The sequence below is a fragment of the Thalia democratica genome, chromosome 1, assembly GCF_965202585.1.
Source record: "Thalia democratica chromosome 1, ktThaDemo2.hap1.1, whole genome shotgun sequence".
NCBI lineage: Eukaryota > Metazoa > Chordata > Thaliacea > Salpida > Salpidae > Thalia > Thalia democratica.
The window spans coordinates 50,162,230-50,180,290 of record NC_139165.1 but is presented as its reverse complement, the minus strand read 5'-3'; the positions used below and the strand labels follow the sequence as shown (position 1 = coordinate 50,180,290).

Genomic DNA, 18,061 nt, shown 5'->3' with positions numbered 1-18,061 from the left:
TGTCAGATTAGGACATGTGTATCTGTTTGATGTTACATTTATACGCGCGTGAGTTGTCAGCCTTTACTTTGACTCTAAGCTATGTTCTTTTAACTTTTTTACATTAAAACAAATAGTTTAATCTTATATCTTTGGTCAATCAAGTATTTGATTATCAAAGAGCCTACAAATACAGATCGAAGGCATAAATATAAACAAAAATTATATACAGTTGCAATTACTAAGTTACATATTTGTTAAATTCTAATACAACATCCAATCATTTAAGGACTTTTTAATTTAAAGTAGTGGAAAGCTTAGTAGAAGTTAATTGTATAATTAATTATTTCAATACTTTCAAAAAGTTTAAATTTCTAAGTACTTAATTATACACTTTATAACTAACACTAAACTTAGCTTTTTAATAACTGAAATATTATTTTACGAGTTTGAATATTAACCAGTTATTACATAAAAATATCTTATTTAGTTGCAAAAAAAAAGGGATTATGTTAGTTTTGATGTGCAATTTTACTTATTCTAAGATAAACTTTAAATATAATAATTTGTCTTACAACTACATTAATATGTTTAAGAATTCTTAAAGACCTATTTTTTTAAAGACATTTTTAAGTTTAGTTAACATACACAATGCAAAATTAGTTATATGGTCTAAATACTTTACACAAAGTTTAAACTATACACAGTACTTTCAAAAAATTTAGATCTGCAATCTTTTCAACTAAAAAAGTTAAGTCTGTATTTTAGCTACAAAACAATTAAGTCGGTTAAGTTTCATTATAATACTTATGAGTTATCAATTATAAACCTTGTAAATTTAAAATATTACCATAGACTGCTTAGGTTTTATTACAAAATAAATGTTTAATAATGCTTATATTATTGCTAAACATATATATATATTAGAACAAATATTGAAACAAAATAAATTAAATAAAAAGACAAACATAGCTTGGTTAAATATGGATATTTTATTAAGATACACAAAACCTGAAAAAAGTGAGCGATCAATAAAAATACAGCGTAAATTTTAAAGCACATTAAAAATTCGGAGTATTTTCGGAAAAGAAAAGGTAGAATTCCCTTCAATATGCATTCAACAAAATTTATCTTTTTTCAAATAATTTAGGAAGATATACAGACACTTATTTATTTTTGGCCGGAGTTAAACAAATTGGTCATGCAGAAGCATACAAAACAAATGGCAGTAAGAGAAGGGAATGTAAAGACATTTTTCCTTTTGTTATGTTCACTAATTAACTGTACTTTTAATTAAACTCTAATTGGTTCTGATGTGATCAAAATTAGTACATTATTTTGTTTGTTTAAACATGATTATATTTGCTTGATAGAAGAATTTGATAGGTTAAGTCTGGTAAAAGCTTTTTGAACAAAAACTTTAGCTAAATCTTTATTAATAGTTTTAGTTTGTAATAACTAATACTTATAAAGAAACTAAACTATTTTATAACCTTATGTAATATAGTGAACAAACAAAAAAAATGAAAATTTAATTTGTTGGATTTAAATGTATCACAAAATAAGTATAAAAACTATATCTTATTACTATCTAGGATTGAGATACATCTTGAAAGTTTTTGTAGTTTTGATATTTTTAAATAGTTTAAAGTATTTGAGAACTATTTTTCTAAAGACTTTAAATTAATTGACTATATATAAAATTCTTAAGATTAAAGTAATGTCTAAATACTTATCATTATCAGAAAATTAACTTAAACAACCTTAAGTATGAACAACTTATTACAAATATTTAAAAATAACAACTTGAGCTACCTAAAATTTTTAATTTTTAGACAATAAATGGTGGGTAATTAAGATCTGTGGTTATCATTAAAAAATACAAATGATATATTTTTTTGGAAATAAGTTCCTTCTCTCCAATAGAAATTTTCAAACTCCTTTCTAAAACAAGTTTTCATATTACATTGTAAATAAATTAAAACCCAAAGCTTATATCGCTTAAAAGAATAGTTCAAGAACAACAACTGTTAGCAATAGTTTAAAAATCTTAAGATTCGTGTCATGTAGCAGCAGAAGTCACAACAACTTTCGGGAACAGCAGCAGTTGAAATGTCATCGCTTGTTGCTGACGACAAAATTGTTGAGTATCTTGATAGCCTTCTCCATGCTGTTGTTGGCCACCTGCAGCGCCCTTCCCACGTGATCGAACGAGTAGCCTAGCGCCATCAGGCGGGCGATTTTTTCGTCCTGCTCGACACTACCAAGCGAGACGACGCTAGCGTCGCGTGAAGGAACCGGGGGCGGTGCGGAGGAGGTTTTTGGAGGCCTCGGAGGCGGCTGCTGGAAGTTGGCGGAGAAAGGTTTGGAGTTTCTGGGCGGAACGCCGGGCGCCGCCTTGGTGGAAGAAACCCCGAACTTGCGGTCACGTGACGCGTTGTTGCGCGGAGGAACGGTCGGCGGAGGGCGGAGAACGTGCTGGGATGACTCCGCACTGGTTACAAAAAAAAGGTTATTTAAAGAAAAAATCAAAACAAAACATTGTAGAAACCTCGATTTGTTTGCCGCGCTGGGAACGATCCAGTCGTATTCGGCCGGAATTCTTCTCTTGGGAGTGTTTGCTGCTTCGTCGGCTGCAAAGCAGTACAGACCGCCCGGCTGCTTATTGTCCAGCAAGTTTGCGGGGGGCGGCGGGGGAGCTTGCCTTGACGATGACGCCTGGTTGCCCTGAAATGAAAATTCGTAAAAGTTGTTTTATTAATTTTCTTATGATCTAAAGCAAAAAGTATTGGAAATAAAATTTTAAGAAAGCGTTACAACTACAAACAAAAGCAATAGTAAATAACTTAGTACAAGTAATGTTTTTGATTATATAAAAAAAGAACTATTTTATAAAGCTTTTATATTAGTTAATAAATAAATTTTTTAAAGGTTTTCTAAACTATCTATTAAATAATTTCATGTTTAGAAAAAAAGTATTTAATAGTTTCATTATAAATAAAAAAAACTTTAATAAGTAGTTTAAAAATGAGTAGAAACTATCATAAAATAAGTAATAAAGTTAATGCAAAGCTGTTTATAAACTTACATTTATCTCAGACCTGGGTGCAACTGGTGGATTGAAAAAATTCATTGAATTAAAATTGCTTGGTAGTTTGTTTCTCAGGTCTGTAAAACAGTTTTCAATTTTACTTCTCAATTATAATACTAACTCAACTTTGATAAGCTTTAAACATGTGTTGTACAAGTAAAATATTGAAAAAAAAACTTACAACTGTTAACATTTTATAATATGCCGAACAAAATGTTAACTTACAAGAGCTGTTATTTTCCAAGACGCTCGACTGTGGTCTTCTGTGATGCCTCGGGAGTGGTTTCGGAGAATTTCCTATCGCTTGTTGAGAAAATTCCGGCTGAAAAATTTAATGCTGCGTTTAAGAATAACCAGTAACTTTTAAAAATGTAAAATTTCATCTCCTAACGGGGATCAATATAAAAAGACCTTAATTATTTATAAATGTATAGCAAAGAAGCAAAGGTAAACTTCTCATAAAAACCGAGTAGTTTAACAGAGTATCAATAACACTGCAAATAATAATAAACTAAATTAATCTAGAAAGAATATGAGTAACTAAAATATTGCTTTATAACAGTCTTTTTAAGTTTAAACAAGCTTTCTTATTTCTAAAAATTCAATCGCGTTAATTTTAGTAATACATAAAAATATTGTCTATTTAAAGTGGATTAATCTTAAAAAACAGCAACTAAATTAACTTACTATAACTTATTTTTCACATGTTTTAGATACAGCCTAAAATAAACTACTAATGACTTACAATTTTTCAAGTAGCACGTTATTATTTCACTAATCTGGTTAGATTTCAGAACTTTTATCAAAGCCAATATAATAAATTTTATTTTTACCGGTATTTTTTATTCTTAACCTCATCACTTAATAATTGTTTTAAACAATTTATCAAAACTCGAGGCACAAAACATTCTAGTTTTAACCCTTGAAACCAAATTTTTATTTTCTATTCAAAACACATACTTTTGTACAAGATGATGGAGTGAAAAAGTGCAATTACAAATTTTAAGTGTAAGAAATTAAGATAAGCTAAGTGGGAAAACTAATCTGAATAAATGGTTAAAATAGGAAAAACCGCTGCGCAAAAAGCCAAATTTGCAGTAATTTTAAAAATTGTATAAAAAATCAAACATACCGATTTAGTTAAAGGTCTTTGTTGCCAATTGGACGATGATTCTTGTAACTGAGGATCAAAACTCCTGCAAAGTTATAAAACCAAATTGCTTAAAACAACTGAAGTACAATTCGTAAACTAATAACGCTAGCCGTGGGAAAATAGGCGAACACAATATATTGTTTCATGATGTAATGGTAAGTTTACCACTTCAACTTTGACTCAAACAAACTTTAGCTAAATTGCTATGTTGTTTGTAATTGAGAACGTCAATGCTTCAAATTTTTCATCAAAAATTTTAGAAAATATATTAAAAAAAGGTTAATTAAACAACTGTATGTACACTATCTTTTTTAATAAACTACATCTATATTTACGAAATGACATTTAACTAAAACTACTTTATTATAAAGCTTAAAAACATACATAGGAATAGTTTGTCTATATACATGGTTTAAATCATAAAATCAATTAAACTAAGGATAGCAAAAATTAAAGTTTATATCTTTTAAAACAATTTTGCACTAAAAAAATACGCAACTGGTTTTTATTTGAAAGTTTGAGTTTAAAAGTTTTAAAAGAACAGTAATGGGCGATTTTGAAAAGTATTTTTTTACAGGAAAAAATAGTTTAATTGTTTCACAGTGTTTTTTAAGATATGGATGAAAGAGCACGTCAATGCGACGACGCAAAGTAAATTATGACGTCATAATCAAAAAAGAATGCGGTCTTGTCGTGTGTGTTGATAATAAACAATAAGATAAAAATGTAAAAATCACCATAGAAGTTTTTAATGATAAATAATAACAACATTCAGTTGAGATAAAAATGCATATAAAAGCAATGTTAACTTAAAATTATTTTTAAGTATAAAAACTATCGGCATACTGAAAAACTATTTTTTGTTAGATTTTACTTAATATCTATAATAAATTGTTTGTACGATGTGTTATACAACGGTATATGTTGAATGAAATAACGATATAAATTCAGATTAAAAAAATATATAATAAACTAATACCAATTATGTAAAACCAATTAAAAGATCTCACCAAAAACTTTGTCGAGAATTATGCTTGGAGTTGAAGCTTAAAGAATTGGGAATTCTCGGTGGAATTTCGGGAGTTTCTTCATCATTTCTTGATCTCAATGGATTCTAAAATTAACGACTAATTAGAAACTGAAAATATAGAAAATTGAATTAATAATTCGATTTCAACAAAAAACTTAATGATAAAGATTTTCTATCTTTGAGTGCTAAGTGTAAGCTATATAACTATTCATTTTAAATTTGCTGACATCTATAGTAAAACAGCCTCTAAAAATCGTTTATAAATTAAATCTTTAAGTCTTTGAATAAATAGGAAAAAAAAATTGTTCATTAAACTATTTTTCATAGACATAATTGATGATGAATAGAAACTTGAAACTTACACATTTTGAAGGACAAATAACGGGTTCAACAACGGGTTCAGGTGGTACTATTGATATCTGATCAAAAAAATTTATTATTGAAATACTGTTTATCATATACAGGGTTGCCAAAGGTTTTTAAGAAATTTCTTCCAGGTTTTCAAAAGTACAAGTTTTTGGGTTTTTTGTAGTATAAAATTAAGCTTAAAGGTAAAAAACTTTCTGAAGTAGTATAACAACGTTGAAAAGATACTTTTTAAGCTACTTTAAACTTGTTTTTAATAATTTTTTTGATGATAAATAAATTTTTTGTGTCAAATCGAAATTTCGTTACTTTACAAGTAAAAATTGTTTAGAGTTCCAGGTTTTTTTACATTTGATCAAATTCCAGGTTTTTCAACGATTCCAAGTTTCTTAGCAAACCTGTTTATACTTATCTAATTGTTATTAAAAGTTTATCGAACAACTTTTTGGTTTTAAACAAAAAACACTTTCGTTTTAAATTTAATAATAATGGATTTAAAAAAGTAAAAAATACTTTTTAGTCAAAAGTACAACTTGTTTTATTTATTAAAATATTATCTTAATTTTTTCATTGGAAAATAAACCAAAACCTAATACCAGGATTACCACTCTTTGAAGCATAAATGTCAGTCAGAGTTAACTAACCTGAGTTTATGAGAAAATCAAAAATATATAATAGTTACAAGCAAATAACTGATAAAAACCTATATGCTCAAATGCCTTAAAAAACAAAAAAAAAAGCACAAATTTCAAGAAATAAAAGTTTTAAAGCCTGAGTTGGCCTGAAATTTTCAAAAGTATAAACCAGCCTGAGTTACCAAGTGTGTGGCAATCCTGTATTACTTTAAATGAAATAGTTTTCTTAACTTAATTTAAAAAAAAGGTAAGAATTTATAATATACAAGTCAATATATTTTCATATAAGATCTTAAACTCTTTTTATGTATTCAATGAAAGTATACACATAAATAAAACTTTTATTATACAATAAATATATTCATAAAAAAAAAACTGTTGATGACAAGCTCTGCTATACAGTATAATAAACACGTTTAACTTACTAAATTAAAAAAATCATTTTAATCAATTAAAACACTAAATCAATTATCTTACTTAAAAATTTTACACTTTTACTAATCTGCTCTGAAATAGTATACACACTAAGCTAAAAAATAATAATTTACCGATTTTGACGTGGACGGAACTAGTGGTAGGCTGGTGGGGGGAGGTGGGACTTTACGGACTGGCAGCTTGGGCGAGCTGTTGGCGGAGACCAGGGTGGGCAGGTCTTTTGCGGGCATTAACAAGTCGGCTGGTGACTGTCAATATTTGAAAGTCAGATTTTTAAACCGTCAAAAAGTTATTTAAAAAGACTTTTGTTTGAAAAAAAAAACGCGGAAAGCAAAATGGAATACTTGTTAATATTTTACAAACAACTGACGTGGGAAGTTTGTGTTGGTAATTGAACGGCATCGTCTTCTTTCTTGCTTGTGGAAGTTTCACTTTTACTGCAAAATTAATTGAATAAGTATGTTTGTAGAAAGCTAATCAAACTTTTATGAGTTGAGCAATGATATTTATCCAAAATTCTTTTACATTGCCTGCAAAATTATAATATTCTTTCGTGTTTTTTTTTTGCTTTTAGAAAGTGTTCCAATTCAAATCAATAAACAAAACCGTGAAAAAAAACAAACAAAATTCCGTAAACAAATGTTATCGTAGTTTTGACTATGCTTAATCAATTTATATTTCAATTGATAGTTTAATTTCGGAAAAAGTTCTATATTAAAATATTTCTTAATCATCACATACCTTCTCATAACTACGTAACACAAGGAAGTATCACATAAAAAAGTAAAGTTATTTCAATTAAAATTATTTGACACTCAATATTTTTCAGAAACAATTATTATAGAAAACTTAATACAGTATACATTTTAAAAAGTAGTTTCAGATAAAAAATTCCAATTGAAAATCAAATATTTTCTTTGATAACAGAAAACCCAACAAGGTTGATGGTTTTGTGTTTAGCAATGAAAACTTCACAGTAAAAATAATTAAACAGACTAATACTGTTAATTAGATATAAGAAGTAAAGTAAAACATCATAGCAATTATTCGAAATATAATTGAGTTATTTTTACAACATAAAAAACAAATAGTTATAATAAAAATTCTTAGAAAGTAATACATTAGACTAGTATTAAACAACTATGAAGTTTAAAACGTTGTTTAGAATTAGTTAAAGTATATTTTAAAAAAAATGAACTTATTAAGTTTATAAGTTCAAGTTAAGTAGAAGTATGATGCATAGTGCTTGTTAAAGTTTTACATTTTTTTAAACACATGACCCACTTTTGCTTTCAACTATTTTATAAACTAAAAATTGTTAGCTACTTATTTAAAATGCAAGCTTAATACCTTACTGTTTCCCTACTTTAAATATTTTTTTTAAGTATCATACGTTTGCCTTTTAAAAACTTAAATAGATGCACTACGATAATTAAAAAAAGTCTTTAAAGTTTTTCCTTAAAAAACTTGATCTTAAAAAAAAAATTTAAGTTTTCAAATAGTTATTTTTTATGTTTCATCTGTTAAACAGAAAACATGTTAGGTAACCCTTTTTCTTATTTTTAAGTATTTACAGAGATACTAAGATTAGTTAGAGTACAAAACACTATTTAAAATAACCTCTATGATGCAAGGTTTAAATTAAAAGTATACAACTGATAATTTAATTTCTAATAAAAATTATTTAAGTGAAAAAAAAAAAATTTTATACAAGTACATTTTTGCTAGTTTCAAAAGCTTTTGTTAATTTATTGAAGCAATTTAACTTTTTTATTCTAAAGTATTAATTTTATTACTAAAACTTGTTATTTGATCATTATACTTATTATTTATACCACAGTTGATTCTTATTAAATATAATTAAAAATAAATGTTTCACAATTTTTTTTGAGTTTTTTGTTTTTAGTGATTAAGATATAGCAGTAACTTTTTAACAAAGAAAAAAGTTAACAAATAACTTAATGTAAGTTATTTGTCAAGAGTAGAGTATTGATAGATAAGTATATACTTATAAATGTTATAATAAAAAGTATAAAATAAAAAATTTAATGTTTTTTTAATAGAAATACAACTCTTATCACGATGAAAAACTATAAAAATCAATATACATCTTTACAGTGAGAAGCATTTATAGAAAAAACGTATTAATCACTGCAACAGGAAAATTCTTACAAAATTATTAATAGTAAAAAACACAAGCAGTATTTATTGTCTTAAAACATACTCTATACACATTTCTGTGTAGCTTAAATATTTTAAATTGAAAATTATTCTTAATTTTTGTTTATAGAAGCCAATAACAGTAATCCACTTTGAAAAATAAGAGATGAAAATAAAAAGCTACCACAAGTAAAACAAAAAAAAACAAAATTATTTAAAATATTTAAAACTCAGTAGAAATTTTAATATAGACAAAAATATATGTGACGGTCAAACTTCTGACCTGGGTTTGTTTGTGTTTTCGGAAACATCATCAACGGATCCACTTTCCGAAGAGCTAGAATCAGCGGGCTGCTTATTGTACGGTTCAATAACAATTTGCTCCGTTCCTTTAATCTCGCTTCTGCACCACGGACATGTGTTCTCTTGCACCTTTAGAGATTACATGAGTTACACATTAGTGGAATGTTTTTTAAATTTATGCTAAAATATTTGCAGTAATATAAAACAGACAAGAAAAATTTATACGAAGTTGTTTTCACAAAAAATCGATAACAAAACAAGTAAATTAGTTTAAATAAAATTAAATAAAACATTTAAATTATTTAATTTTCGTTGTTATTATGTTAGCATTAGAAAATTTAAGCTGTTTATAGCCATACAATTATTTAACAGCAAAGAAACACTTAGTTTGTTAAACAATACTATATTTTAATTTTGTAAAAAAAAGAGCGAATCAACAATATAAAATGATATACTTAAATACCTTTAGCTAACTAATTTATGTCATCTTTTGTTAACTTTAATCGATATAAAACCTTTGAAAGGTTGCTTAAACTATTCAAGTATAGAGAAAAATTAAAAACTACTTCAGAGTTGAAAAGAAAAACAAAACAAAGTTGATGAGAAACAAGTGAAAAATATTTACGTTCGTATATTTAAATATGCTTTCACAAATATTTAAAGTTTCCTATGATATGTTTTCATCTTAAATACTCCACCAACAGTATTATAACTATATTTATTTTTCAAATTGAAACAATTGTTTTGTATAAAAACTAATATATGCCAAAGTATTGTGGTAAATGGATAATTTTTTTTGCTCCCCAATTGTACAGCACATGAAATTTTATGAATTAAATTAGGCTGAATACTATCAAAGCTTCTTAACTTTAAATTTAAAAAATATTAAAAGTTTAACTCAAAATCAGTTTTTTATAGTATTCAAAACATTATTTTCTTATAAAAAATTCAACTTCTGCCAATAGAGTACCTGCCAAGATTCAAGACACTCGTTGCATATGAGATGTCCGCAAGGCTCCAGCTTCATGTTCTTGTCGAGCGTGTTGCAAATTTTACACTGCTCGAAAGTGGAGCCCATCTCGCAGTATATCTCGTACTGCTCCTGGGACACCTCAATGCGCTTGCAACCGTCGGAACTGTACTCGAGCAGCGACGACAAGTCGGGGTTGATCGAGTTGCCGTCGGGATAAAGGTAACTGTTACAGTTTGAAAACTATTATATACTACTAGAAACTAACGTAGAAAAAATCCTACATAAACTTTAGATAAAAATAACTTAACATTCTGTCTAGGACTAGAGATAATTATATGAGTTTATTTTTTTATAATAAATGATTGAAATTAATAACAACTTGATAACTGTACCTTCATTGTGAAAAAGCTTATTTTCAACTAATACTAAATATTAAAATGAATTATTGATTTAAAAGTTTTAACATGACTGACTATAAACATTTTTTAAATATCATAGCACTGTTAGAAATCTACAAATCAATTATTTAATACTTCTAAAGTCATAAATTAACCAAGCCACTGCTTAAACTAGTATTTAAGTTTTTAATATTATAACTAGCTTTTAACTTAGTTTATATGAGATGGAAAAGTTTATAGCTAACACAGAAAACAAACTAAAAACAAAGTAAAACTTTAGTAAAGTAAAAACAGATAATGTATAAAAACAATTTACTACGAGATTTTGCAAAACTAACAAATGTTCTTTGAAACCGTCAATTAGAGCCTGACAAAGAGATTTATTTTGCGGTATAGTTTGCAATATATTCCGTTCCAAAGTCACATAACCGACCGCCCATTGACCCAACCGAGTACAGCTCAGACGAAAAATGAAACTGAAACAGCATATAGTAGCAATTATATAATAAATTTGTTGAACAAATTTAGTTATGAAATTTAAACACGACAATAGTGTTCGATATATTTATTAGGAAAACTTTAGTGTAGGGCGTTGTTTAAGAGTCACTTTTTAATCTCAAATCTTTGATTAACAATTTTAATATACATTTTTAAACATTTCTTAAACAAAAAGACTTAACTATGTTTAAATTATATAAATTAAGTTTCAAGTATAAGTTCTATTCAAGAAAAATTAAAATTTTTAGAAGATTTATAACTTTTAGGTGATGCCTAATTTTCGTGTATGTATATCTTTTGTTACTCTACTTAAAACAACCAAAATTACTTTTGATATGTACTTTGAAATGTTAATACTGGCAATTAGGCAGTAAAAATTAAATTTAAAAAAATTAAAACGAGCAAAGGTCACAAAAATTTAACAACTTTATGGTATTTCAAAATCTATTATGACAAACAATCAAACATTGAGAGACATCTAAACAACTTTATGAAACTGCTCACTCTCATTAGGTAACAAAACTCGTCATTCTTATTAAAACTTAACATTTTAAGCAATACTTAATACTTAAATGTTTAAAGAAATTGATATTCTGATACTTTACAAAGTGGTACTAAAAAATAAAAATTTTAACGAAAGAAATTACCTGCCAGGTTTGTTAATGTACTTTTGAAGCCTAGCTTTAACTTCATCATAGGTGAGAAAAGCCATATAACCAGGATGTGTCACAGCTAACATGTTCCAATTTCTTAACAGTGTTGCCCACGGCTAACATTTTAAAAATTCAATCAAAGTTTGCATAAAATGATTAAAATACAGAACAATTATAATAAAATTATTAAATACAGCTTCTATCTAAATAAAACGAATAATAAATTTAAAGCAATAATAACAACAGTTTACACAGTACTTTTCTTTATTTAACTGACATATGATTTTCTGTGTTAAACTATTAACTCAGTTCCACGGAGTTGCTAAAAGTTTCAAAAAATGAGCAAGTTAAATGTTACTCAGTATGTCAGTTAAATAAGGAAAAATACTGTGCAAGTTGTTTTTATTATTGTATATTCCAACGAACTTGTTTCGTTAGGATCTGTACTAACAAACTATTAGCTAGTAATTTTGAATATTTTTTAAATTAATAACATTAATTGAAGTAAAAAAAACAGAAAAATAAATTCTTTATCTTAATTTTAAAAAGAACACAAAAGAAATAGTACAATAAAGTACAACCATATAAGACTGAATACTAACTACTTTAAGTATACATTTATAGGAAAGATAAATAAAAATAATTGATAAATCAAAAGGAATAAACTTCAGTAAACTTTGCTTTTAAACACGAACTTAAGATCGTTACTATTTCTCTTTAAATTAAGTTTTTGGCTAAAATGTAAACTGAAAGGTCTATAAACCACCAACCTGAAAAAGGCGAGTGAAAACATCAAATTCAAAATTAGAGATGTAGTCATTACAAACGAGATCAATTGTTGACTTTAAAGCTATGCTTTCTATACCAAGTGATAAAGAGTGAACTTTTTGCAGTTCCTGCCTGAAAACTTTCCAATGCACTATTGTCCTGTTTAGTTAAGAAATTTTAATTATTAATAAGTAGAGTAGATATAATCCAAAGGTTTTTTTTTCAAAATTAAAGAATTATCATTGGCTTACTTTAAAATAAAATGTACTACTCTTAAGCAAATAAGTTTGAAGTGATCCAAGCAGTATTAAGTTTTTTTTTTTGAAACATTAAAAACCATAAAAAAATAAATGTACATTAAAATTTTAAATTAAGTTGGCGCCAAAAAAATTAAGAGAGTGTATTTTAAGTATTAAATTAATACTATAACTTAACAACGAAATGAAATACTTAAACCTGTGTAATCGATTGATTGAAAAACCAATCTAGTTTTTAAAAACAAAATATAAGTATAGTATTTTATTTATATTTAAGTCTGTGATTTACTTTTAATTACTACACATAATATTTCAACTTTCACAAAAAAAAACTTCCTTACCATAAATATTCAATAAAATAAACAAACTAACTTCGTTCCAAATGTAGAATTCCAGAATGCTGCAGCATCGCTTTTAGTTATTTGATAATTTTCACCAATAAAGTGACCGTTAGGAAATTCAGCCTTGAGTTCGGCAAGCATGTGACTGAAGACCAATGACAATTTTGTCAAACTTCTTCTGTGGGTTGACTTTTCATCGAATATCCGCTCTTTACCATCCTTGAAAAGCTTTATTGCCTAAAACAATTTTATAAATTATTTATTTACTTTTATACGAATTGCGAAACTTATTTAAAGTTAGTTTTAACATCTATTAAATTTGTTTTTGTTTGTATCGAGTGATTGAAAATATCAAAATTACAAATTAGATTTAGAAAATAAAAATAGACATTGCAAATATAAGCAATGTATACTAATTATAATACCAACACTTTCTTGAAAATAGCATTCTTATAATAATATTCTTGTACTATAACTAAAAATAACATACTATTTTTGTTGAATAGATAAAAATAGATTTTTTTCTACTTAATCTAAAGGAGTATGTTCTGAGTTAAAGTGCAACTTGGTATATTTTGTAAATTTCTAAAGATAATAAACTTGTGTTGGAAAATTTTTATCTTAACTACTAATACTTAAAGTTTAATAAAAAAAAGTGTTGTAACTTTAAATACATCAAACCAACAACTTCCGTTATAACAAATCATGATTTCACATTAAATATTACAAAAGCAACAAACAATCAAATATAACTTCTGTTAATAGCATATACTTTACTTATGTTTTAACTTAATTCACTTAAAAATTTTGAAAATATAAAAAACAATAACTCAAAACTGCAAAAATTAAAATTGAAGATTAAAAATCAAACACGTCTCGCTAAAAAAAAAACTAAAAAGTTACTATAGTACAAAAAAACAATCACTTTTTATTAATAATGTGACTTAATGTATATATTTCTTTATTTAGAAAAAGCAATTAATTAGTGGGCTTAGTAAGCAATTATTAATTCAAATAATCTTCAATAAATAATTTTTAAATCAAATTTCAACATATCTAGTTAAACTAATAAATAGAAAATTATATGTAGAGTATTTACTTAGTTTTAAAATTCACTATACTATATTAACTTAATATTCATTGCTTAATAAAATTTGTAAAGGAGATTCTAAAAAAACAATAACAGTAGTTACCAAGAACAAATTTGTGAATAATTAATTGAAAAAAATAATACCACTAAATTCTGTACATTTTATTGACAAATTTAATTAATTAAAAATTACAGGTGATTCAATATATTGTAAAAAAGTACAAAATTAAGATATTAAATTTTAGAAACCAATTAAAATAAACCAGAAGTAAATAAAAAAACCTTAAAACACTAATTGTCTAACATGAAATATACTGTCATGTAATGTATAAGATTTCTTTTATTTCAAAAAATACATATATCATAAGCTTAAGTAAAATGTATCTTCACTACAAGAACACCTGAATAATTTAATGCTACTTTTAAAACGCTAAAAGTAAAAACCAACAATAAAAAGGGACATTTTGAAGTAAAGCATATTGAAATCTAACAAATATTACAATATTTGACTAATTATTTTGTTACTTAAAATGAAAAAAAAAAACATACTTCTTTACATTTTTTTATTAAGTTGTCAAGAAAAATTCGGAAATAATCACAGTTGTTTAGAAATTGAAGGTTGTCTTCATACCTGCAATAGACAGTTTAAAAAATTTCATTCAAAGACTAAAAAACTTATTAGAATTCTTCACAAACTTGCTTATTATAGTTCGTAAATGATTGTATGTATCTGGCAAAATATCTAGTATGTATGGAGGGCTATTTTTTAAATTCATTTTGGAGTTCTGACATAGTTTGGCAACCTGTTATAAAAAATTGTAAAATGTAAAATTTGTACAAAAACTGTGCACTGGAGCAGTCAATCTATTAAAAAAAAAAAGTATCTAAAATACTTTATCTTTGTTTTTTAACTATCCTAAGGCATATTTTATTTTTATTCTTCAAATTTTGTGCACAACCAAGTTTATTTTCAGCTTAGATTTTAAATTCTACCACAAGTAATCACCTCTAAGTATTTTACATCAATGTAATATAAACATATAATAAAACTAGTTACAAAATTTTTGCAAAATTACTGACAAAAAATATTTTCAAGTTTATTTAAGAGTGAAATTTTAATGGAAAACCAGGGAATACAAAGGAAATTTAAATTTTAGGAAAATAAGTGGGTTATCATAAAATTTGATTCTTTTTCAGTTCATAAACTTTAACTCATTATAAAAATATTTGAACGAAATTCATACAAATTACATTTAATAAATTTTGCATAAAAAACTTTATATAGTCATATAGTACAATAACAATAAAGTCTTTTCAACAACATTTAAAATCTCATCTATTTTTGTAAATATACTATGTACAGGGTTGCCACTCATTTTTTCTAAAATTTATTCCAGGTTTTTAAAGTCAAGCATTTTGGGTCTATTTTTAGTTTTAAGTTAATTTCTATAAAAGAAAACTGTGTTAAATAGAATAAAAGCATTGAAAAGATGCTGTAAAGTTACTTTAAATGTGATATTTAATAAAAAAAATTTTTGATGATGACAAAAAAATCTTATTTATATGATAGATTTTTTGTGTCAAATTGAAATTTTAGTATTGAAAATATTAAAACTATTAATTCCAGGTTTTTTGATCAAAATTCCAGGTTTTTTCAAAATTTCTCAAATTCCAGGTTTTTCAAGGTTTCCAGGTAAAGTGGCAACCCTGTATGTAGTTAAAATTTATTTTTTGTGTTGTAAAGGTTGTCAATATACAGCCTAAAACTCTAAAAGAAAATAAGAAATATAAAAAAAGATATTATTAAAAGTTTATTATCTCAAATTTAACTGTTAGTAGGATGTAGGTAGTACTTATTTCACAAGGATTTAAAAGACAAAAAAAAATGCACAAACATGCTAAAATTCTACGACCTGCGAACACTTATGTCAAATAAATCAAAAATGCCTGTTATGTAAAAATACTGTTATATATGGCCAGTAATGTAGAGAAGTTTCCAACCTCTAGCTCAGTGTATTTTTATCAAGTTATAAACTGAAGTGTTAAATGTGAAAAATTATTTCACCTACATATAGAAAGTAGCTTAATTTTCAAATATATGGTATAAAGAAAAATATTGAAAACTTTATTATTATTTAATTTATAAAGTGTTGAAATTTTTTTTAAAGTTTTTAACATATGTTATTAACTTTTAAGGTTATTTGATACACAACTATTTGACATCAAAAACACTTACCTTATCCATAAGTTTTGAAGACTTGTCAATGTATTTTTTATCAATGACAACTTTTTGACTGCTTTCATGATTTAGAGCTTCAGTGATACTAGAAAATTAAGTAAAATTTTAAAAATGAAGTAGTAATATAATATAATTTAAAATAAAACTTATAGCTTTTATGTAGTTTAAATAATTATAATAAAATTTTAAGTGAATGTAATGATTAACATAATATACTTCTTAATCATTTATTTTAAGTATAAAAAATAAAAGTAACAAAACAATAATATAGTCATTACTCTCTTCATATTATTTTATTAAGATTCTTTTAAAGAAAAGAATATATTTGATACATAAAAGAACATGTTGTATAAATTTAAAATTCCGATAACTATATAACACAAACCTAGTTTCATCAATACAACAGATTAAATTTGAATAGCTAAAGTAAATTTAAATAAATGTAAGATTTAAAGGTCAAATAAGTTTTTAAAATGATTTTACAAATTTATTTCAAAAACTAAAGTACTTATTTGTAAATGCATAATACAGAAAAAAGATCTTGATTTTAAATATAGTAGATTAATACGAAAAAATATGTTATCTTATTTTTTTATTGAAAAAGATGAAGAGCTAAACTAGTCAATTATAAAAAATACAATACTTACTACTCAAAAAGAATACTAACTTTATTAGCTTTTTATTAAAATTGTAAAACATAAGAATTTAAGGAAAAAGTAATAAAAAAAATTTAAAAGCAAGCAAAAAACTTAAATTAATTTAAGAATTTATATAAGTTTTATAAATGCAAACTAAGCACAGTCTTAGTCTACAGTAAACTCTTTGCTAACTAATGCGGAACAAAAATATTCTTACGTAACATAAAACATTAAAATTTAACAACTTAATTTCATATTGTAACAGAGGGGTAGTTAAAAATTATTATAAATAAAAATATTAGTATTTACTCAGAAAAAAATCTTATATAAGCTTTTTAAGGTTATAAGCAAGTAACAAAAGAAATAAATAAAAAAAACAAAAAACTTTATAAATATGAAAAGAATCTGATTTAAATGTTTTATTTACCAAAATAGTTTTATATATACTTTATTTTAACAACATTGTTTAAAATAACATTAAAAATATAAAAAACATTTGTTAGATTTCAACTTATATAAAAACGTAATATTTTAAGTAATCAATTTCTTAAGTAATTTGTGATAAACTTCTTGGAGCATAAGAATACAAGCACACTTACTTCCTAAATGGGTTAAACATTATTAGAGCACTTTTTTGGAATTGTGAACTTAAAGAACAACTTAGCATAGTAAAATTAAAGCACCATACGTAGGCTTGTGCTTGTTTCTGAAAGAAAAATCATTGAACTAGTTAATATATAAAAAAAAAAACATTTAAATTTATATATTTGTAATTTTAAGCAACAAAAAAGTTTTATTATTAGTTAAGGGATAAAACTTGAATTTTTATTTTATATATATATACTTTTTCTTAATAAATTTGAAATCTCAACTAAAAACAATAAATATGTTACTAATAAGTTTTTCTTTAGTAAGTATAAGGGAAAAAGCAAATAGAAAAACTTAAAGTTAAAAAAAAAATTAATTTAAAGGCTTAAAGTTAAATTAATGTAAAACTTGTACATATCTTTAAGGAGAAAATATTTTTTTACAACTTGATCTAAGCTACAAGTTG

At 25.3% G+C, this 18,061-nt stretch overlaps 1 protein-coding gene across 1 annotated transcript; it reads right to left on the bottom strand.

The window, feature by feature from the left end:
• Nucleotides 1-970: 970 nt before the first annotated feature.
• Nucleotides 971-17,709, bottom strand: LOC145832544 (uncharacterized). Its single transcript, XM_082939862.1, has 19 exons — nt 17,607-17,709; nt 16,367-16,454; nt 14,827-14,933; nt 14,680-14,761; nt 13,072-13,277; nt 12,445-12,601; nt 11,669-11,790; nt 10,862-10,999; nt 10,123-10,348; nt 9,133-9,281; nt 7,060-7,126; nt 6,803-6,937; nt 5,616-5,672; nt 5,234-5,337; nt 4,203-4,266; nt 3,296-3,392; nt 3,068-3,147; nt 2,531-2,706; nt 971-2,473 (listed from the first exon to the last, which is right to left on the bottom strand). Exons 1-19 carry the CDS (start codon nt 17,672-17,674, stop codon nt 2,095-2,097), a joined length of 2,502 nt encoding a protein of 833 aa, XP_082795988.1. The 5' UTR covers nt 17,675-17,709; the 3' UTR covers nt 971-2,094.
• Nucleotides 17,710-18,061: the final 352 nt, after the last annotated feature.

What these genes read in the sequence shown, in the direction of transcription:
- LOC145832544 (XM_082939862.1), bottom strand. Translation starts at nt 17,674, where the DNA reads ATGCTAAGTTGTTCTTTAAGTTCACAATTCCAAAAAAGTGCTCTAATA. An exon ending in GACGGTTTCAAAGAACATTT is followed by an intron (nt 10,349 to 10,861) that starts GTTAGTTTTGCA and finishes AAACTGTAACAG; the next exon opens with TTACCTTTATCCCGACGGCA. An exon ending in TACCAACACAAACTTCCCAC is followed by an intron (nt 6,938 to 7,059) that starts GTCAGTTGTTTG and finishes AAATATTGACAG; the next exon opens with TCACCAGCCGACTTGTTAAT.